Source organism: Podarcis erhardii, assembly GCF_964252035.2.
Source record: "Podarcis erhardii genome assembly, chromosome: 2".
Lineage (NCBI taxonomy): Eukaryota > Metazoa > Chordata > Lepidosauria > Squamata > Lacertidae > Podarcis > Podarcis erhardii.
In genome coordinates, this window is record NC_138498.1 from 7,726,486 (window position 1) to 7,749,169 (window position 22,684).

The window sequence follows — 22,684 nt, forward strand, 5'->3', positions numbered from 1 at the left end:
CTGCTGCTTCAGGATACCTGCCTGCTATCTGGCAGTCCCCATGGTGGCAGGATGGGCAAGTGAGTGAGAGGGCAAGGACTTGGAACGGGGTGGGTAGGAAGAGTCGCCGCCGGTTCTTCTCTCCAGCCCGCAGCCACTGCCTGGCTGCCTCCCGCGCAGCCGTCGCCACCTGCCACAACCATACCCGGCGTATAAGGCGACCCCCGACTTTGGAGAAGATTTTCTGGGGTTCAAAATTCACCTTATACGCCGGGATCTACAGTACACAGCTTAAAAAAAAAAGTGTCCCCGGATTCATTGGAAAAAATCTGGTAACCGTAGTTTAATGATCACAGCGAAGAGAGGACTGGGATCCCAGATATACACTGTCAGAGTCAAGTTCCCTCTCCAACCCATTGGGGCACCAAGCTGAAATGTGATGGGAAGTTTTGCTTCTGCACATGACTCTGGCAAAACCATTTTAAGCTGAGACATTCCTTCATCACCCTAGAATGTTCAGTTCACATTGAGTTCATGAGACATTGCATCCTGACCTGTTCTTAGTGTTGGTTGACCACATCTACGGATGAATGCTATATATTAATCACTAGTAATAGTTTAATAAGGAGGTTTTCACACCTGTCCAATTCTGTGTTCCCTTTCCCAACCTTTAATCTATTGGTGATTAATGCTTATATGCAACCTTTGCTTTGTATTCATGTTAACCAATCAGCAACAAGCACATATGTGGCAATGCTGTAATATTCAATAAAAGGGACTCCCTGAGACATGCTCGAGAGATGCCTCCCATATGACACTGGTCACTCGTCTATCGTTTATTTCAACCCAACAGAAATGTCAGGCTCACTTTCCTCCCAGCCCCAGCCACCTGGGGCTAGCTCATGGTTTCAGGCTTCCTTTGGCCCTCATGCATTTTGGGGAATTTGGGGTGGTAGGTGACATCAACCTCTCTTCCAATTCAGGCATTGCACCTTCTTCCTGTCCTGTGATAACAAGGGTTTCAATGGCGGCAGCATGAAACATATCAAGTGGGAACAGAAGGGAAGGAACATTCTGGATTTCCCTACTCACTAAGCTAAAGGTAAAGGTAAAGGGTAAAGGGACCCCTGACTGTTAGGTCCAGTCGTGACTGACTCTGGGGTTGCGGCGCTCATCTCGCTTTATTGGCCGAGGGAGCCAGCGTACAACTTCCGGGTCATGTGGCCAGCATGACTAAGCTGCTTCTGGCGAACCAGAGGAGCACACGGAAACGCCGTTTACCTTCCCACCAGAGTGGTACCTTTTTATCTACTTGCACTTTGATGTGCTTTCGAACTGCTAGGTTGGCAGGAGCAGGGACTGAGCTACGGGAGCTCACCCTGTCCCGGGGATTCGAACCGCTGACCTTCTAATCGGCAAGTCCTAGGCTCTGTGATTTAACCCACAACGCCACCCACGCCGTTCCTAATTAATCTGGGTCAGTTCCCCAGAGGAAGACCATCTCCACACTGCAGCAAATGTTGTATCCTGGAGTAAATATAAAGCATCAATATACATCTTCAATCTCCCAAGCACAAGCACACAAGACCTCTCGTTTCCGAATATATCATATATAATGCTTGCTTTATATAGGTTTTCTGCTTTGTAGAAATGCTTGCTTTCTACTCTCTTTTTTTTTTTTTTTTTGAGGTTTTACTCAATCAGCAAGTTTCTATTTATTTTTTTATACATATGTTTATTTGCTTTTACAGAAAAAGAAGAAACAACACAACCACAAAAATAAAATAAAAACAAAACAAAACAAAAACAATCACAAATACACAAATACATAAGACAGATAAAAAAAAGCAAAATACAGAAAAAAGAAAATTCCATCCATCAAAAAGAAAAAATTAAAAATAAAAACTCCAATTTTTAAATTCATGTTTACAAAACTTTCTTTCTTGACTTCCTCACGCCTCCCTTTTTTGTGTTCCTCTTTATCCAGTCAGATACAGCAATTCCCTACCCTCTTTAGAAACTCATTTCTAATTATTAAAATCAATTCTATTATGTCTCCGATCTTTCCTCCTTACGTTTAAACACCTTTAACATATTATTTACTTTTGACATAATATAACTTTAGTCTTACACCCTTTTTCTATTACATTTTTGCGTACTTTTTAACACTGTATCACTAATGCCATATTTTTTTTTTATGTCCAACATCATTTTAGCATTCATAAACTTTGCAGTGTTTCTGCAAGTTTCTATTACCCTAATTTGAAGAAAAGCAGAGGGGAAATGATTGGCAATTTTGGCTCAAAGTGTGGAAAGGCAGGTATCATTTAGGAAACTTGGTCAGTCCCTCAATCAGAAGTTTGGAACCTTTCCCCAATAATAAAGGGGTAATTAATATCAATGCCTGCCCTCAAATCTCGGTCTGCCTCCCCCCCCCCATCATAGACAAATAATAATAATTAAGCACAATATTCCAAATTCTGCAAAAATAAAAATGCAAATGACCGCTGGGCAAATGACAGGCATGCATACAAGTTCTCATTGTCACAAATCGTTGTTGTTGTTGTTAAGCCTACAACACCAACAAAACATAGTGATGTATGGAAGTGAGAGCTGGACCATAAAGAAGGCTGATCGCCGAAGAATGGATGCTTTTGAATTATGGTGCTGGAGGAGACTCTTGAGAGTCCCATGGACTGCAAGAAGATCAAACCTCTCCATTCTGAAGGAAATCAGCCCTGAGTGCTCACTGGAAGGACAGATCCTGAAGCTGAGGCTCCAATACTTTGGCCACCTCATGAGAAGAGAAGACTCCCTGGAAAAGACCCTGATGTTTGGAAAGATTGAGGGCACAAGGAGAAGGGGACAACAGAGGACGAGATGGTGGGACAGTGTTCTCAAAGCTACCAACATGAGTTTGACCAAACTGCGGGAGGCAGTGAAAGACAGGAGGGCCTGGTGTGCTCTGGTCCATGGGGTCATGAAGAGTTGGACACGACTAAACGACTAAACAACAACAACAACCAACAAAACAACAGTAACAACAACTCTTACCTGGTAGGAAGAGGAATTTCAGTCATGCCTGGGAGAAGAACGGCTGGTGATAAGCGCACAAAGGCAATAACCGGTCGAGAAAGAAAATCCAGCTCTCCCACAAGAACATTTGAGGCTTCTGCTCCAGTGGGAATCTTCTTCATAAAATGAAGCTCTGCCTAATTCCAAAGAACAGGGCATAATTTCTAGGGCTTAGATACAATTTGACCAGCATTTTTGCCCACCCAGACAAGGTACTCCTACTTTTCACCCAAAACAAACCCCTGTGTTGCAATAAGAACCAAACACAACAATACAAAAGCAATTCAAATTATAGGAATAACAGAAGACGTCTCAAAAGTTTCAAAAGTTTCAAAAGTAAAGTCTATCAATACGTCTTCTGTTGAAACTTTTGAAAGACTATTGTGAGACTGTCCTTAGACATCTGTTTTGAACATACAGCTTGACAGTCCTCGCTACCACTCTCTTATATTGTATATATGAACTTTGATTGGCTTATTCTTATAATTTGAATGATATCATTATTCTATTATATATTCTCTACTAACTATTAGCCTACGTGTTGTGTTTGTATTGTTGTGATTACTCCACCTTTTCATACATAATTTTGGGGATACTCCCTCTTCACTGACTTTGACTTTTTTCTTTTTGCAGGGTAACAAGGGATCAGATAAGCCATCAAGACTTTACCTCAAATGTATTCATTAAAAAACAAACAAACAATTGCTCCTTCATAATAAATATTCCTGTTACAGGAACCAGAGATCTGCCTGCCTTTACAGTGGTGCCTCGCAAGACGAAATTAATCCGTTCCGTGAGGCTCTTCGTATAGCGGTTTTTTCGTCTTGCGAAGCAAACCCATTGACAGCTTAGCAGATTAGCGCTATTAGCGGTTTAGCGGCTTTTAGCGATCAGCTGTTAAGTGGCTTATCAGCGGATCAGCTGATAAGCGGCTTAGCGGCTTAGGAAAAGGGGGGGAAAGGGGGAAAAAACCCGCAGGAACTCGCAAGACATTTTCGTCTTGCGAAGCAAGCCCATAGGGAAATTCGTTTTGCGAAGCGCCTCCAAAACGGAAAACCCTTTCGTCTAGCGGGTTTTCCGTCTTGCAAGGCGTTCGTCTTGCGGGGCACCACTGTACCTAACTGACCATTCCACACTGCCCAATTGATCAAGAACAGCAAGATCTGTCTGGACACACTCAGAACAGCAAACTGAGACAGTAGAGCTATATCTTGCAAGGAAAACCTGAGTCCACTTGTCATAGTAAAACATGGGCAGGAAAGACAATTACAGGGAAGAAGTGGCAAGCAGTGAGGATTCTTCAACCCTTCTCTCACCGATTGTCTCTCCCATGAAAATGCCCACTCCTAAGTGTACGGCTGGGACGCGGGTGGTGCTGTGGGTTATACCACAGAGCCTAGGACTTGCCGATCAGAAAGTCAGCGGTTCGAATCCCCGCAACAGGGTGAGCTCCATGGCTCAGTCCCTGCTCCTGCCAACCTAGCAGTTCGAAAGCATGTCAAAATCCAGGTAGATAAATAGATACCACTCCAGCAGGATGGTAAACGGCGTTTCCATGCACTGCTCTGGTTCGCCAGAAGTGGCTTAGTCATGCTGGCCACATGACCCAGAAGCTGTACGCCAGCTCCCTCGGCCAGTAAAGCGAGATGAGCGCTGCAACCCCAGAATCAGCTGCAACTAGACCTAATGGTCAGGGTCCCTTTACCTTTTCCTTTAAGTGTACGACTGCACATTCACCATACATTTTAAACACTATGGACCAGGACTATGAGTCAATAATCTAGCAAGAGACAGTCTATAATGGCCATCTGCTCTTGGGCACCAATTTGCTTTTACAGTTCTACTCTACATACCTCTACAGCAGGCATGGCCAAACTTTGGCTGATTAAACAATCTATGGCAGGCTTCCTCAACCTCGGCCCTCCAGATGGTCAGGGATGATGGGAACTGTAGTCTCAAAACATCTGGAGGGACCAAGTTTGGCCATGCCTGTTCTACAGCAATATACAGTATTACTTTATTATATATAATACAATTTAAAAGTTCTACTATGATAAAAAATATATAAATATGCTGTGTACCCTTTGAAACTGTTTTGCATATCCCTAGGGGTACACGTTATCACACTGCTCTCTTTTTTAAAAAAAGATTCTTCTGCAATCCAAACAACACAATTTTATTGTTTTAATTTTGAACTGAATCTTATTGGGGGATTCATGTATCTTATTCGCAACATAAGTAAACTGAGAGTCAAGCAACAGTGTTTAAGTTGAATAGACGAGCAAAGAAGATTGCACCTTAGTTAAGTCTGTTGGGGTAGTATCATGGATTATTCCATTCTTAGCGTCCAAGCCTGGAGGAGGTGGGGCACTTGGTGAGCTCACTCCTAGGAAGAAATGAAGAGAAATAATTCTATATGGAATTGCATGTTAATGGTTAGTTTCAGAATATCACCGTCTATAGATACATTTTCACCAAGTGCACATTTATATGCATGAAATCACACACACACACACAATTTTCTCAGCACAAATTACATGAAGCATTTGTTTTCATCCACATATCCAATTTTATGTGGATGGTGCTTCTTCATTAAGAGTATTGCTGCTCCGGAAAAAATGAAGGGTATCTTTTTATATGATACAGTTGCAGCAAGAGTTCTTATTGCTGCAAAATGGAAGAGTGATGAAATCCCCTCTATTCATGAATGGACTCAAAAATTGACAGAATATGCGGAGTTAGATAGTCTATCAGAAAAAAATAAAGAATAAACCGAAACAGGAATTTGTCTCAAAATGGGAGGTCTTTAAAGTATATTTGAAAAATAATTACAACAGTTTAAACTCTGTCACAGCATTCGAATAATTTCAGTAGTAGCTTTAAGAAAGACGTGAGACCTAAGACAAATTAAGGATTAGTTAAATTATGATAAAAGTGTGTATTGGCAAGAAGTAATATATAATTGAAGTAAGGAATAGACGGAAGGTCGGGCCTATAGTTCAAAGACCAAATCTTGCTTTATTGTTTTGTAAATAATTTTGTGTTCATTATTATTTTCATTTGGATTTTTGCTTTTCTTCCTTTTTTTTTCCTCGGTGTATCAACAAAAAAGGAAATGAAAAAATTAAATTTAAAAAAAGAGTACAGTGGTACCTCAGGTTAAGAACTTAATTCGTTCCGGAGGTCCGTACTTAACCTGAAACTGTTCTTAACCTGAAGCACCACTTTAGCTAATGGGGCCTCCTGCTGCTGCTGCACCGCTGGAGCCCGATTTCTGTTCTCATCCTGAAGCAAAGTTCTTAACCTGAAGCACTATTTCTGGGTTAGCGGAGTCTGTAACCTGAAGCGTACGTAACCTGAGGTACCACCGTATTGCTACTGTAATTACAATTATTCTAAACCACCACCTTGATGCGATTTACCCACAAAGTAGATAAAAACAGTTAAAAACACAAGAACAGTAAACACAAGAACAAAGCAAGACCAAAACTATAGCAAGTGGACAATTGTGGGAAAGACCCATTTATCCACTCGGGGTGGCAAAAATGTTTTCGTCTATTTCCATGAAGCACAGAACAGGGGCAGCCACACCAGAGTGGGCTTCTGAGGTCTCCAGCAGACCACAGATATTGACTGGGTGTATAAGGCAAGTTAGTGCCAACACCAGTTTGGACAACAATCCCACCAACCCAACGTACATAAGGAAACAAGTGCACATAGCTCCTTCCTTGCCACTTTGTATGCTGTCCCCTTCTCTGCCTGAACACTTGGAACAGATCTTCTGATTTAATCCCGCTCTCGTGCAAATCAGGAGGCTGATTTTCATTTACACAATTTGCACACAATATGCAGGATTACCATATTTTTCGCTCCATAACACGCACCTGACCATAAGACGCACCTAGTTTTTAGAGGGGGAATGCAAGAAAAAAAAATATGCATCCCAGGCTCTGCTCAGCGCTCCCTTTCACGAGCCGCGTGGAGCGTGTGCGCGGCGCTTGCGGGCCTTTCCCCGAGGAGGGAGAAGGGCAGCCCATCACTGACAGGCTGCCCTTCTCCCTCCTCTAGGAAAAGCCCCCAAGAGCTGCACACACACTCCGCGTGGCTCTTTAAAGGGAGCGCGGCTCTTGGGGGCTTTTCCAGGAGGTGGGGGAAGGGACTGAGGGGCTAAGCCAGAAGCTAGAACAGCAAGAGGGAGCACTGCGCAGCGATCCCTCTCACTGTTGTGGCTTCTGGGATAGCCGCACAGCCTGCATTCACTCCATAAGATGCACACACCTTTCCCCTTACTTTTTAGGAGGGAAAAAGTGTGTCTTATAGAGCGAAAAATACGGTAGATCAGATGACCAGTCCCTGCATTTTCAAGCAACGACAGCAGAGGCAGCTCAGGAGAGTTGTATGTACTCACTTCTGCTCCATGTGCTAGGTTAAGTTGGGGACAGGGGGTGGTGAGTATTGCCCAAATGAGCCAATGACCTCCCTAGTGCCCTTTAATATTAGAACCCAGGTAGCGCTGGTGGGTAGGGACACGGGTAGCACTGTGGTGTAAACCACAGAGCCTAGGACTTGCCGATCAGAAGGTCGGTGGTTCAAATCCCCGCGACGAGGTGAGCTCCCGTTGCTCGGTCCCTGCTCCTGCCAACCTAGCAGTTCAAAAGCACCTCAAAGTGCAAGTAGATAAATAGGTACCGCTCCAGCGGGAAGGTAAATGCCGTAAATGTGCTGCACTGGTTTTGCCAGAAGCAGCTTAGTCATGCTGGCCACATGACCCGGAAAAACTGTCTGCAGACAAACACCAGCTCCTTCGGCCAGTAAAGCGGGATGAGCACCGCAACCCCAGAGTCGTTCGAAACTGGACTTAACTGTCAGGGGTCCTTTACCTTTTTAGTGCTGGAGGACAAATTAGCCAGAATAAGGGTCCCAGAGTAGCACCTGAAGGCAAACAAGCGCACCAACTTGCTAAAGCTAAGCAGGTCTATGTCGGGATGCGAGACCTCCTGGGAACCATGTGTATGTTGCCCTGGACTCCATAACAGAACAAAGGTGGCACTGAGAAGACTGGTTGGGTGCTAGGGAGGCATGATAGGAGATGCACAGGTTATTGTGCTAATTCAACCAGACCATACAGACCTCCAGGGACTCTCACCTGCTTTATCTGTCGAGGGAGGTTCAGTTTTTTTCTGGGAGACATCAGCTAAAGAGCGGACAATTGGGAGGATGTTTTTCTTCTTTCCATTCTGATGGTGATGACTCCTCAAAAGGGCTTCCCAGATTTTTTTACGGGTTTTCTTATCAATCTCCTCAGAAGGTTCATATTGATCCAGAACCATGTCTGAAAGGGAGAAACTCCAAGTCATTAAAATTTTTAGCACCATTCATTTATTGCAATTCATAAAATTCATAAACCACTTGATTGCTTTATATATATACCATATATATATATATATATATATATATATATATATATACACACACACACACACACACACACACATAAAACCTCAAAGAAGTTCAACAAAGACAATAAACAATAAAATTCGCAGTGAAAACAGTTATAAACATCAATTGAAAATATTTTTTTTGATGGCAGTCAAATAAATACAGATTAAAGCATACATCAACATTGTCTAAGTCTGGGTAGGCTTGTCTAAAGAAAAATGTTTTTAGCGGGTGCCCCAAAGAGTGCAGTGAAGGTTCCTGCCTAGTGTCAATAGACAGGGAGTTTCAAAGTGTAGATACTGCCACATTTAAAGACTGGTTTCTTACAAATGCCAGTTCCACAGACTGAAGTGGCTGAGTGGTCATATATGAGTTAAGGCAATCTTATGCGTAAACTGGTTCCAAGTGGTTAAGGTTATTAGTGGTTATTTACTAATAATAACGAGGGACACGGGTGGCGCTGTGAGTTAAGCCACAGAGCCTAGGACTTGCTGATCAGAAGGTCAGCGGTTTGAATCCCCGTGACGGGGTGAGCTCCCATAGCTCAGTCCCTGATCCTGCCAACCTAGCAGTTCGAAAGCACGTCAAAGTGCAAGTAGATAAATAGGTACCGCTCCAGCAGGAAGGTAAACAGCGTTTCCGTGTGCTGCTCTGGTTCACCAGAAGTGGTTTAGTCATGCTGGCCACATGACCCGGAAGCTGTACACCGGCTCCCTCGGCCAATAAAGCGAGATGAGCGCCGCAACCCCAGAGTCGGTCACGACTGGACCTAATGGCCAGGGGTCCCTTTACCTTTTACCTTTTACTAATAATAACACCTTAAATTTGGTCCAATAGCAAATTGGCAACCAATGCAGACCTCTCAGCACAGGTCTGACAAGGTCTCACACCTGTCACCAATTGCGCCACAGCATTTTGCACTAACTGCAGCTTCCAGATCAAGCATAAGGGAAGCCCCACATACAGCACATTTGTCAGGGAATGGTCTGGATCTGAAGATTGAGGAATACAGTCGCAGGCAGATCAGCTCCTCTCAGAAGAGGAGGGGGAATATTCGGGGGGGGGCTCACCTCTAGTGTTTTCAGAAGCAGAGAGAGAGGCAGACACAGAAGCTAAACAGATTAAGGAGGAGTAAGCCAGCTACGCGGGTGGTGCTGTGGTGTAAACCACAGAGCCTAGAGCTTGCCGATCAGAAGGTCAGTGGTTTGAATCCCCGCGACAGGATGAGCTTCCGTTGCTCGTTCCCTGCTCCTGCCAACCTAGCAGTTCGAAAGCATGTCAAATGCAAGTAGATAAATAGGTACCACTCCGGTGGGAAGGTAAACAGCGTCTCCGTGTGCTGCTCTGGTTTTGCCAGAAGCAGCTTAGTCATGCTGGCCACATGACCTGGAAAAACTGTCTGCGGACAAATGCCGGCTCCCTCGGCCAGTAAAGCGAAATGAGTGTGCAACCCCAGAGTCGTCCGCAACTGGACTTAATTGTCGGGGGTCCTTTACCTTTACCTTTTTACCCAGCTACGAGATAATGCTAAGAGATCCAGAAGGGAGGGGGCAGCTGGGAGACACATCAACTGAGAGTGGGGGGGGAACCCCCCTCCCCATGGACTCCGAGGTCCACACGTATCAGAGAACAAAGGAGGCAAAGAGGGAGAGGAACTTCCCATTGGCACCCCCTTGTTGAGGAAGTCAATAGGAGGATTGAGAGTAGGCAACTGATCTCCTTGCGGAGGGTTCTCTGTTTGTGCTTGCAACATGATGCTGTAATAAAAGGACTATAAATCTATCAACTGCTCGTTAATTCTTATCTGTGAGCTACCTAAGGGAGAGGGGAACTCCCACGCTTGACAGCACTGCAGTAATCCAGTCTTGAATTAACCCATGTATGAACTACTGTAGCCAAGCTTTCTTGGTCCAGGAATGGTCACAGCTGTCAGACCAGTTGCAGCTGGTAGTGCGAGAGCCAACGAGAGTTCTCCTTCCAACAGCAGCTCGGGAGGACCAAATTTTCTCAGGATTGCCAAAAATGGAGAAGAGGCTTGCACTCTCCCATTAGCTGTGATTCCAATATAGTAAGTCTTCCACTTATGTGCATTTAACTTGTGCACATTCAGCTTTATGTGTGTGACCAAAAAAATAAAAAAAATCATTTAAAAGGGAGTGGAAAGGGGGGGTTCGGGGGGGGATCCTGCCTGCCGTTGAACCCAATGGATTTTGACTATACACAATTTTGGCTTTAGGCATGATCCCCAGAATGAAAACCCCGAGTAAATTGAGGGCTTACCGTAAATTTCAGTGTACACACATCGCAGCTGCTACTGGCATCTTTCAATGCAACAGTAAAATTAATATAAGATCTAGCTTGGCCCTTAGTAGTGAAAGAATGTCAAAAATGCCCTTACCGGATCACACCCAGTTCCACTGAGTTTGTCTCACTGTTTTTAAGTGGAGCCAGATATATGTGGGAAGCTCACAAGCAAGCCATTCCTCTTCTCTGTCCCCAGCATGTGGTATGCAGAGAGAAACTGCCTCTAAACATGGAGGTTCCCTTTAGCTATCATGACTAATGGCCAACAGCAACCCTACTCTCCAAGAATTTGTCCAGACCTTTTCAAAAACCCATCTAAACCATTGAAGAATGGAGGATGGAGTTAATGAACTATGCAGAATTAGACAAACTAACAGGAAGGATCCGAAACCGCCGGGACCAGAAATTTACCAAAGACTGGAGTAAATTTACGAATTAATTGAAAAGTATTTGTGATGACCAGACGACGTTTATAGGTTTGCAAGAAGTTCTGTGAGGAGTAATATTGGAAGTATTGTAAAAATGGAGAAGGGGAGATGTTATGTTAAGAGATGTAAAGACAATACAAAGTTAAGAAATGCATAAGAAATGGTTAAGACGGAGGATCATCAGAGGTGCTGATGGAAGTCCAATAAGATTGTATTTGTAATAAATTGTGCGGTACGTTTTATAATTTGAATGTTAAAATTAATAAAAATGTATTTAAAAAACACCCATCTAAACCAAGAAAGGAAAATAACTCTTGGTGGCCCTAGAGCCAGCATGGAAAGCAAAATACAACCAGAGGAATGACAAGATGGAACTGACAGGAGATGAAAGGAATGTTGTGTGAGAGTAGGGGATGGATGGGGTTGTGTGCAATTTTCATGAGATTTTTAAGTGTAAGAAAAGAAAGCACACCACGTGCAGCCTTATGTTCATAGACCACTGCTCCACTGAACCCAGGACCACCTAGCGACACTGAATAGAGCAGCTGTCCATGGTCCTGAACAGAGACCTTTCTTAGCCCTGACTTCCAGTGTTTCCTACATCAGAGGTACAGAATATGTGGCCCACCATTCATTGTTGGACTCCCAACTCCCAATTAGTCTCAGCCAGGAATTATGGGAGTTGAAGGTTCTTTACTCTTTGTAGAGATGACAGGGAGTCAACCCAAGACCAGTGATCTACCACTGAGCTACAGGAACAACTTGTAAGGGGACTTGAGGAGAAAGGCTATGGCACAATGGCAGAACATCTGGTTTCCATGCAGAAGGTCCCAGATTCAAACCCCACCACCCCCAGGTAGGGTTTGGGAGAGACCCCTGTCAGAAACCCCAGAGGGCCTGTGGTCCTTTGTGGTCCTGTGGTCCTTTGCCTGCAGGATCCTTTGTTCCTGAGTTAGAACAGACTGGTAGTAATCATGTTGTAGGTGCTTAAGGATGTGAGAGCTCCAGACTGTGGGGAGTGGCACCCATTCTTACCATCCAGTCACTGCTGCTCTACCCTGAATTTCCTAGAGGATAACAACAAATCACCTTCATTCATGGCCTATGACAGTCTCTGTGCTTGAACAGCTATTGTGTAGGATATCCATTTCCACCCTCCAAGTGTGGCAGGTGTGTAATCTTTTCCCCAATAATGCTGAAGATAAAACAGTGAAGATAAAACATAGCATGTGGTGGACTTGCTCCAAGATTAAAGCCTTTTGGGATACTATATATAATGAATTGAAAAAGGTATTTAAGTATAATTTCAGTAAAAAAAAAAAACCAGGGGCTACCTGTTGGGGTTAATTGAGGAAATTCAAGTGAAAGATGTAAATTTGTTCATGTATGCAACAACGGCCGCAAGAATACTCTTGGCCCAGAAATGGAAGCAACAAGAACCCCCCCCACACACACACACACACACTGGCAAGTAAAGATGGTCAAATATGTGGAGCTGGCAAAGCTGACGGGGAAGATTTGAAATCGCTGTGTTGATTTGTTTCAAAAGGACTGGGGCAAATTTATACTCTATTTGAAAGAAAATTGTAAACAGTTGAATACGTTTGTAGGTTTAAGTTGAAATGTTTGGTAATGGGAAATTAAGGAGCTGATTTACTTATAAGAAGGTGATTTTTAAAAGATTGATTTAAGGTAAAAAAAGTGAATTTAGGAATGTGGAGAAATCGGTAATGAGATATGGAAGTCCATTAGAGGGAAGAAAGGTCAAGGCTTTATTTAAGCAATGTTTTAAGTCATGAATTATTATTATTATTATTTTCTCTAATTCTTTGATACTGAAATGTAATAAAATATGAAAAACTTAATAAAAATTAATAAAAATTAAACAAAAAACATAGCTCAGTGGCTTCCATGTTCAATCCCTGGCAGCTTCAGGTAAGGCAAACAAAGTCTCCTGCCTAAAACCCTGGACAGCTGCTTCCAGTCAGTGCAGACAATACTGAGTTAAATGGGCCCATGGTTTGACTCTGTGTTCCTATGTGCCAACAAAGCCAGAGAAACATCACTCGAGCACAAGCTATTCCTCTTCTCTATAAACAGTCTACTTTTAATTCCTTGGCTCTCTAAAACATATATATGCCAGATGTGGAGCCACAGAATCCAAGTCCATGCGCAGGTTTGTGATGCAGAAGGCTGCAGTGTAGACAATCCCTCTTTGCTCTGCTGAGAAAGGAGGTGTTTTCCTTCAGTTAATAAGCTTTGCTGAAATGCTAAAGCACCGTCTAAATAATGCATCTGCAACCCCATTCAAGATAATGCAGTTCGCTTCCACAATCTGAGTCAGTTTTATTTCTCTGCGCATCTAATCAAATAAAAAGCAATCTGCAGCACAATGCCTCATTGAAATATCTTGCATAATTGACTGATATTGGTAACCCTTGTGGGAAGGAAATGTGCTAAGAATTATCAGGGCTTGAATGGAATCTTGTCAATCAAGAGCCCATTTCTACAAAGCTACTTTCCTGGAAGAAAAAAATTAAGAAAGCTTCATTACGTCTTCCACTGGCTGTTCCATTAACACATTACTTTGGTTATCAGGCAAAAGAGCAACGGCCTCTGAAAACGAATGCTACAAAAATGTCTCAAGCAACTTTCCGTTTTCCAGGAAGCCACGTAAGCTTGAAGTTCACAGAGTTCCAAAAGATGAAGGTTTTAACAGCTCAGGGCAGTTTCTCCATCACTCACAAGTGTATGTACTTTCCTGCAGAGGATGACTAGAGTCTGTTACAGCAAACAAAGATAGCATTTCCCATAGCAAACCGGGGCTTTGGCACTAATATCTTAATCAGCTCCTTAATGGGCAAGTCTCACAAGGCTGCCAATGGTGTGCGGTCAGATTTGATGATGTCTTTTAAAAAATAAAAAGTCATTATCATGAAAGCTAGCGAAACATTTGCATTTTTTTTTAAAAAAAAAATCATTTCTAGCACAGTTTAGTAGAAATACGTAGCATGCAACACACACACATATTTTTGCTGGAAAGTGCATTCCACTTGTAACAACCATGACAAAATCATGAAGAGCCATAACAACTTTCTCAGACTCCAAGGAAATCTTGAGGTTGCAAGCCAACCTGACCAAGTCTAATCAGGGCCATGTAAAATATGTGCATTTAATGTGTCTAAAATGATATGTGGAGATTTGCATTTGCAGGATATCTGTTTTACAGAGAACTGTAACAAGTGCAAAAAGGTGCACTAATGTTTCAATGTGAAGTTAATCGATTACTTATCCCTGGGAGTCTGGATCTCTCTTGGAAGCTAAAAGCATATTGAATAAGCAGCTTGCTTTTCTGAATCTCTCTCTGTAACCAGAGAGAGAATACCGTATTTTTCCATCTATAAGATGCCTCCATGTATAAGATCCCCCTATTTTTCAGAGCTCAATTTTAAGAAAATGAGGGGAGACGGCCCAAAGTGGTTGAGCTTCTCCCCCCACGCAGCTGCAGGCAGGAAAAACTCCCTAGATTGTTTCCCGCACGCAGCGACATCGGGGGGAAGTTGCACTACTGCCAACTGGCCGGCAGGCAGGTTTGCCACTTCTCCCCCCTCCCCTCATGCCACTATCCATGTATTGTATGACCCCATGATTTCTGAGTCAAAAAACCTCATCTAATGCAAGGAAAAATACGGTAGTTATTGGACTATACATTGGTACCTCAGGTTAAGTACTTAATTCATTCTGGAGGTCCGTACTTAACCTGAAACTGAAGTACCACTTTAGCTAATGGGGCCTCCCGCTGCTGCCTCGCCGCCGGAGCACGATTTCTGTTCTCATCCTGAAGCAAAGTTCTTAACCTGAAGCACTATTTCTGGGTTAGCGGAGTCTGTAACCTGAAGCATATGTAACCTGAGGTACCACTGTACTAACAAGTAAGAACTGAAAGAAAACTGGACTGCATTGCTAGTTGTTTAAGAGCAATGCATTGATTTATATTTGAAACGATGCTTTGTAACAAGTTTATAGACTGTTTGCAGTAAAACTTTGGAACTCCTTGTGGCGGAGTGTTTATACGCGGCACAAGGCAAAGATCAGGAAATTACACTTAGGTAACTCTTAACTGGCCACACATATGGACTAGGGCTAAGTCAAAATCCTCCCCCCCCCCATGAATTTACCATTCCTGTTTGGGGGTGTTTTGGCAAATTTTGGGGTGGGGAGCCAAATAGTTGCAATAGTTTCAGGTAAGTGGTACACTTACCATGATAGTAACCGGTTCTTTCTTTCTCTCTGTACCCCACTCCCTCCCTCTCCAATCTCTGCTCTGACTGCCTCCATTGGTGCACCTTGCATTTTTTTTACACAGTAAAAAACAAAACAAAACAGAAAGTCTCCAGTTGACATGGCAATAACCCCCCTCCCCCAGAAACCATTCATACAATTTCATCACCCCACCCCAAAAATTATGCCCCCATTTCTGGAAGCCAAAATGGGGTGGTTTTAGCCCTTCTCTAATATGAATATAAAAGGGACACGGGTGGCGCTGTGGGTTAAACTACAGAGCCAAGGACTTGTCAATCAGAAGGTCGGCGGTTCGAATCTCCGCGACGGGGTGAGCTCCCGTTGCTCAGTCCCAGCTCCTGCCAACCTAGCAGTTCAAAAGCACGTCAAAGTGCAAGCAGATAAATAGGTACCACTCTGGCGGGAAGGTAAACGGTGTTTCCGTGCACTGCTCTGGTTCACCAGAAGCGGCTTAGTCATGCTGGCCACATGACCCGGAAGCTATCAGCGGACAAATGCCGGATCCCTCGGCCTATAGAGCGAGATGAGCGCTGCAACCCCAGAGTCAGTCACGACTGGACCTAATGGTCAGGGGTCCCTTTACCTTTTCCTTTAATATGAATATATGAAGCTGCCTTTTACCCTTGGCCCATATACGGCTCAGTACGGCCTGTTTGACGGGAGACAGCCCTCCAGCGTCTCTGGCAAAAACATCCTTCTAATCTCCACCCCACTACTAAGAAAAGGTGCCGGGCAGTGAAAATGGGGTCTGCTGTATGCAAAGCAGGAGGATGCCATTTGGATTTTCTGCCTCAGGCTCCACTCCACCTTAAGCTGACTCTCTTCCTCTCCTTTTTAATCATCATTAACTGGCACCTGCAATTTCTTCGATGGTGCTTGCGTTCATATCCAGAAGGACAATCCCATTGATGATGCAGCTCCTCAGCTCAAAGATACTGTGCAATGAGAGGGTTGCAACGTAGGGTTTACTCCAACGCTCTCCTCCATCTTCCACATCTTCTTCAAACTTCACCCACCTGCAAGTGATGGACACCGACACAATCCAAATCAATAGGAACAGTTTTCTTGGAAAAAACTAAAAAAACCTTGACCCTGGTGCTGAGTACCAATGTGCAAATTTATTTTATTACATTTATATCCTTTCCCAGAACCCAAGGTGGAGGCAGTCTCTTACCCAATCACTAGACCTGCTTAGCTTCAGCAAGGTGGTGGCCTCAAGGGCCTTTTTATTTTTATTTTAAGTATTTCTACACCACCTTCCACTTGTTACCCATAATCCTTTAATTTGTGATGCCAATGACTGAACATAGGAGCTTCTGCAAGCACTGCTTGTACTCTACCTATAAATTATTGCCCCTTCCCAAAGCCAAGTATGGACGCGGGTGGCGCTGTGGGCTAAACCACAGAGCCTAGGACTTGCCGATCGGAAGGTCAGCAGTTCGGATCCCCACGATGGGATGAGCTCCTGTTGTTTGGTCCCTGCTCCTGCCCACCTAGCAGTTTGAAAGCACATTCAAGTGCAAGTAGATAAATAGGTACCGCTCCAGCAGGAAGGTAAACAGCGTTTCCGTGCACTGCTCTGGTTCACCAGAAGTGGCTTAGTCATGCTGGCCACATGACCTGTAAGCTGTCTGGAGACAAACGCCGGCTCCCTCGGCCTATAGAGCGAGATGAGCGCGCAACCCCAAAGTCATTCACAACTGGACCTAATGGTCAGGGGTACCTTTACCTTTACCTAAAGCCAAGTATTCTCAAAATATGAGAAGTATCTTTCAAGGAAAGTACAATCAGCTGCTATGGGAAGCTGTCAGTAGAACATAAATGAGGCAATTTGTTTTCTTGTTTTCAGAGAGCACTGAGAGTCTTACATTTTGCCACTTCAGGGGGCTCAAAATAGCAGTTCCCTGCTTTGTAGTGGCTCTGAAAAAACAAGGCTTATGAAGCTGTGATCTACGCAGATTACTAGAATGAATTCTCCCAGACAAACTGGTGCAGAAGGAGTTACCAGTCACTTGCTTTGTTTATTTTGAAAAGCAACACCTATGGAAACATCTGGAGCTACCAAGGCTGAATGTAGAAAGCACTGGCTGGTAGCAACAACATGTCTTCTGCCAGTAGATGTCACCACTGGGCAAAACAACAGTGAATGTGCTTTGGTTTGTGTGAGCTTGGCAGGTACATTAGCACATGTATTTTGAATAGATTTGGAAGTGCATTTAAGGCACTTATGAACTAGAGACACAAAGTGGCATTTGGCAGCAGCTTAACAGCTCTTTGCTCAGCAGAAACAAAACAGCCCAGAGACTGGATTTCCTGGAATCCAGAAGGTCCTGCTGCAAAGCCTGGAAGCCTTCTCCGGTGTTGTTGGCTCAGCAGCCAATGATGAAAAGCCTCCTCAGTTGGATTGATGTGATGGCACTACCATCTCATGCTGACTCAGGAAGCTTGTGTGCATGTTCAAAGCGGCCCATATATAACATTAGTAAAACCTCTGGAGTCAGCAGTACCCACCAGATACCATTAGAACTGGGACATCTGGAACTGATTCTGGAACAGGAGCAGAAAGTATGGTAGGATTCCAGATGCAAAATCCTGGCCTGCCAGACTGTCCTGAGTGAAACTGGGTGCTACTATCCATTCTTCATTCAAGACTTACAGTAATCCCGCACAGATATGTTACTGTACTGACAATTCCCTTGCACATCTCTGGCAACCCATGTGACAGAAGGTCACAGCATCAGCATTCAGGAAGCAGTCTGCCCATTTAACTTTCTGGTCCCATAAGCAGGGGAAATGGTTATTTGTTTCTTTAAGAATGCTTCTGGCTTAATTCTTTGGAGCTAAACTGACCACAGGGGAAGCTGCCGTACAGCTGTTGTCCTTCATTTTTACCTTGCTGTTTCCTTCCACTCTGAATCTTCATCCTCCTTCACGCAGATTTCATCCATCTCTGTGAACAAGTCATGGGGGGTATGTTCCTCATCCTCTTCCATGCCAATGATAAACTGAACTCTCCGAGATGGGGAATCTAAGAAAATGGAGCAATCAGTAAATAACAAACAGGGAGACGAGCTTTGAGAGTATGATTAATTGCTCCCCCCCCCTCTTTTGAATATCCTGCAAAAAAAAGGACAAGAGGGAGACGCCTTGCAATGTTTCTAGACATGGGACTTGTAGCTTACAGGAGCAGCACCTCAGCATAAGAACACAACATGCAAAAGAATAATACGCAGTGCCACAGATAATGAAGATTTGTGCAAAGGCAGCAATTTCCTGCATTGCTAGCTACTTACTACATTTACTACCTAGTAAATGTACCTAGTAAATACATTTACTACCTAGCCAGAAGTGTACAGCAAAAAAAGTTACTCTACAGCTCTATGATTCTATTGAAGGATCTATTGGTAGCCATGTTGGGAAAGCTTTTGTCTCTGAGGTATTGAAAATCTATATGGGACACTGGCCCATGAAGCTGCTTGCCCTACTGTCATGTTCACATCACATAGTAACCCAGCACTGCACACTCACCATTAGACCCAGGCTCTTCTTGCATTTGTCGCACCCGATCTCGCTTCCTGTGCTTCTGGCCATGTCTGTGATGTCTGTGGGTCTGTCTCACTAAAGGCATCCGCACTCCAACATACAGAGTCCTGTGCCCTGGAATCAAGGCAGAGAAGTTTAAGTTTTGTATTGGGTGTAACTGATACAAATCATATCCTGTGCAAACGTCTCCCCTTCTCATTCCAACCCCAGCCATTCTTCAGAACCAGAACAGCCCAAACAGTGACAGCATCTTGAATGGTTCTGGAGCAACTTTCCTGGAAAAACTAGGAATCACAACATCAAAGCCTTTCCACATATCCATCCTATTGACATATAAAATAGAGGTGGGGGGACTGAGTCCACTCTCTCTCCCCTCATGCAATTGCATCACCCATGTTTCTCTGCTTACGGCTCACTTCTGTTAATCATGGACAGGAACAGGGAAAAGCAGGTAGAGCGATGGACTGCAGGGAAGTAAGGCTCAGAAGGGAGGGTGGAAGATTCAATGCCCATTTCCTATGCACTCCCTTTGAAGATATTCCAAAAAAATGGCCTCCAGTCTTCTACAAAAAGTGAACCTTTGAATTGCAGGCACCTTCAGTTCCTGGACAAGACAGCATCTACCCAAGTTGGCCATTGCTTGACAGGTGGGAAGTATAAGAGGGCTTCCTCTTCCAGTCCAACTTTGCTTGAGCAACAAGGTCCTCCTGAGCTGTGGTGTGTTCCTGTATTCATGGCTCTTTTTTTGGTCCTGACTTCTGGCTTGCTCATTGGCCCCTAGTTTTTCCACTGACTTCTGCCTTGATTTCTACCTTGTTTCTTGGCCACCCTGTGGCTCTGGATTATTCATTGGCCCTGCTGGCTGGCTGGTCCCACAGCCACTAGAAATCCCCAGACCATTGATCATGGCCCATTCCTGATGGGCATACACTACAATGATTAGCCCAATGGTTTAGTTCAGAAGCATGGCCTGCTGGGACACATGATGAATATATATAGCCCAGATTGTTTTGGGCATTGTGGTTCATGAATGGCCCAGACGGCTATATGGAGCCAGTGAAGACTCTGGAATGTCAGTTTAATGTGTTTCTGATTACCCATCTTTTTCTGGATGCCGAGACCATGTGTTGCATTACTTCTGAGTAGTCTCTTCAAGCCCTATGTAGACCTAATTGCAGTAAGTCTAGCCTTCAAGCTAAGAAAGTAAGAATGAATACTACCAGTTCAGAATCTGAAAAAGCAGCTGCAGCTTTCTAACCAATGTAAGCTATGAATTGTGGGGGGTTTGGGGGGGGACTTTTCAATTTACCCATTTGGAAACCTGCTAAGGGTAAAGGGATCCCTGACTGTTAGGTCCAGTCACAGATGACTCTGGGGTTGCAGCGCTCATCTCGCTTTATTGGCCGAGGGAGCTTCTGGGTCATGTGGCCAACATGACTAAGCTGCTTCTGGTGAACCAGAGCAGCACACGGAAACATCGTTTACCTTCCCGCCAGAGTGGTACCTATTTATCTACTTGCACTTTGACGTGCTTTCGAACTGCTAGGTTGGCAGGAGCTAGAGCTCACCCCATCGCTGGGATTCGAACCGCCAACCTTCCAATCGGCAAGCCCAAGAGGCTCAGTGGTTTAGACCACAGCGCCACCCTGCTACCAATATTTTAATATTGGCAGTGAGATGTTGTTTGAGAAGGGTCATAGCTCGTGGGCAGAGCATTGGCTTTGAATGCAGAACATTCAACATTTGATCCCTGAGGTTTCTATGAGTTTTTCACCCCATCACTTAACCTTTTCTCTTTTTTTAGGGTTCAAGGATGCAGTTCTACTTGGAAGCTCAGTCCATGAATACACGGCGATGCAGAAAACGTACTCCGCTCTCGTTCAGTGCACCCCCGTCCTTGTTGTTACTGCACACCTTCCAAGAAAACAGGTAACTTCTGTTCAAGGTTTGGGTCTGAGGCCCAAGAAACCATGACCTTTATTTATATAAAACTGAGAAGGTGAAAAGATTTGTGACATTTTGCTGCTGCGCAATTTATTACTAATTCAAGCACACTGTGCCATGCTGAATACAAAGAGAGAATAAAAGGAACAAGGAATAAAAAGAACAGCGGAAGGAGCTGCAGAGATTCCCCCTCCTCCACCTTTGGACTTAGAGGGGCTTCCTCTTAAGGGTGACCTCCCTTTGATATAAAAGGGAATTATTTATTTATAGGTATTGACACCCTGCTTGCTTGCTTTTTGACAGAGATGAGAATTCACCCTTTGTTTCCAAATCCTGTTAGGAAGATTAGTGCCGTAAGCCACCTTAAGGGTCTGTTTGAAGCTGATGTGAAAGAGTGTGCAATCCTGTGCATATTTACTCAGGTCTAAGTCCCACTATTCAATGGACTTACCTTATCCCACTGCAGTGCTGCAGCCTGAGATAAGATGAAGTTTCAGATGCAAATCTCAGGATATTAGTACTAGTGAATGTAACAAATCTCAGACTACAAAGTGCAGCATATTCAGGATTTGGTATTGTGACTCCCATGTTTTACTCCAAGAAGAGCCATTAAAATTAATGATATGACTAAGTTAGGTCCATTAACTTCAATGGCTCTACTTAGAGCATGGCCAACAATGGATACAACCCAGAATCCTTTAAAATCTGAATTTCGTCTCCAGCACCTTTTCTATTTCCTGTTGTGGTTTTGCCCTTTAGAATTCCTGTTGGGAGAGTCCTTTGCCATGTTCTTTCTTGCAGGAATACAAGAAGCAAGGGGGGGGGGACTTTTGTTTCAGTCCACCCTAGGGGGATGTGTTTGAAGTGAAAAAATAATTGATGTGCTGCATTTATGACTGCAATTCTTGTTGGCACCTTTTACTAGTTTTTATCACTTGTCACAGGTAACAGAGCTTTCCCCTGCTGGAATGTTTCAAAGTTATGAAGGACAATTTATTCTATAGATTTATTATTAATAATTTATATACCACCTACATGCCAAAGTGGCTTCTAAGAGGTTTACCAGTATGAAATCAATACATTATGAAAATACACAATTAAACAATTCCATCAAAGTATTGAAAGTATCCATAATTTACATATAATGAAGTGAAATGTTAAAGGAAGATAGAAAGTAAAAAGGGGGTTATAGAGATGCTAAGAATTTAGTAAAGATGTTCAGAAGTCAGAAAGAGGGAGGGAAGGAGGTCGGCGCTCAGTCGAGCAATGTTTAAGGTTATTGTTGTATGTAACAAAATGTGGCTATGATAAATATTGAAAACTCAATACACTGGGCAACAATTTTTTACTTTTTGAATGTTGTCTAGATTTCTACAACTGATTTAGGGTATTTTTGCACTGCTGAATCAGGAAATGGCATCCGTTTCTCTCCATCAGATCAGGTTTTTGTGCTGTGTTGATTTGAAAAAAATCAGATCTTGTGACAAAATCGATTACATTTTTGTGGCATTATCAGCTGATTTTTGTCAATACATATCATCCTAAATATGTTTTTAAGAGAAAAAAATGTTTTTTCCAACAACATATATTGATTACCTGATAGAAACATTGATTACTGTAAACTGAACGGTGGGCATTGATAAAGGTAAGTACACGTAAATTGATTGCTT

General features: G+C 43.6%; 2 protein-coding genes across 4 annotated transcripts in view; both read right to left on the reverse strand.

Annotated features, from left to right (window-relative positions):
* The window catches only part of LOC309336282 (tigger transposable element-derived protein 1-like), a gene marked incomplete at its 3' end in the record, with an annotated part of 65,755 nt that extends 64,509 nt beyond the window's left edge, over window positions 1-1,246 (reverse strand). The window contains exon 1 of the mRNA XM_081851911.1: window positions 1,233-1,246. The remainder of the gene's footprint in view (window positions 1-1,232) is intronic.
* Window positions 1-22,684, reverse strand: part of SLC4A8 (solute carrier family 4 member 8) — a 66,876-nt gene that overhangs the window by 34,542 nt on the left and 9,650 nt on the right. For all 3 annotated transcript variants that reach the window (XR_014151995.1, XM_081844359.1, XM_081844360.1), the window contains exons 3-8: window positions 19,056-19,184; window positions 18,420-18,555; window positions 16,383-16,543; window positions 8,201-8,386; window positions 5,352-5,440; window positions 3,034-3,191 (exon numbers count right to left, since the gene is read on the reverse strand). Coding sequence is in view for 2 of the 3 variants with exons in the window: in XM_081844359.1 (XP_081700485.1) it covers window positions 3,034-3,191; window positions 5,352-5,440; window positions 8,201-8,386; window positions 16,383-16,543; window positions 18,420-18,555; window positions 19,056-19,184 (859 nt within the window). In the remaining variant the exon portion in view is untranslated. The remainder of the gene's footprint in view (window positions 1-3,033; window positions 3,192-5,351; window positions 5,441-8,200; window positions 8,387-16,382; window positions 16,544-18,419; window positions 18,556-19,055; window positions 19,185-22,684) is intronic.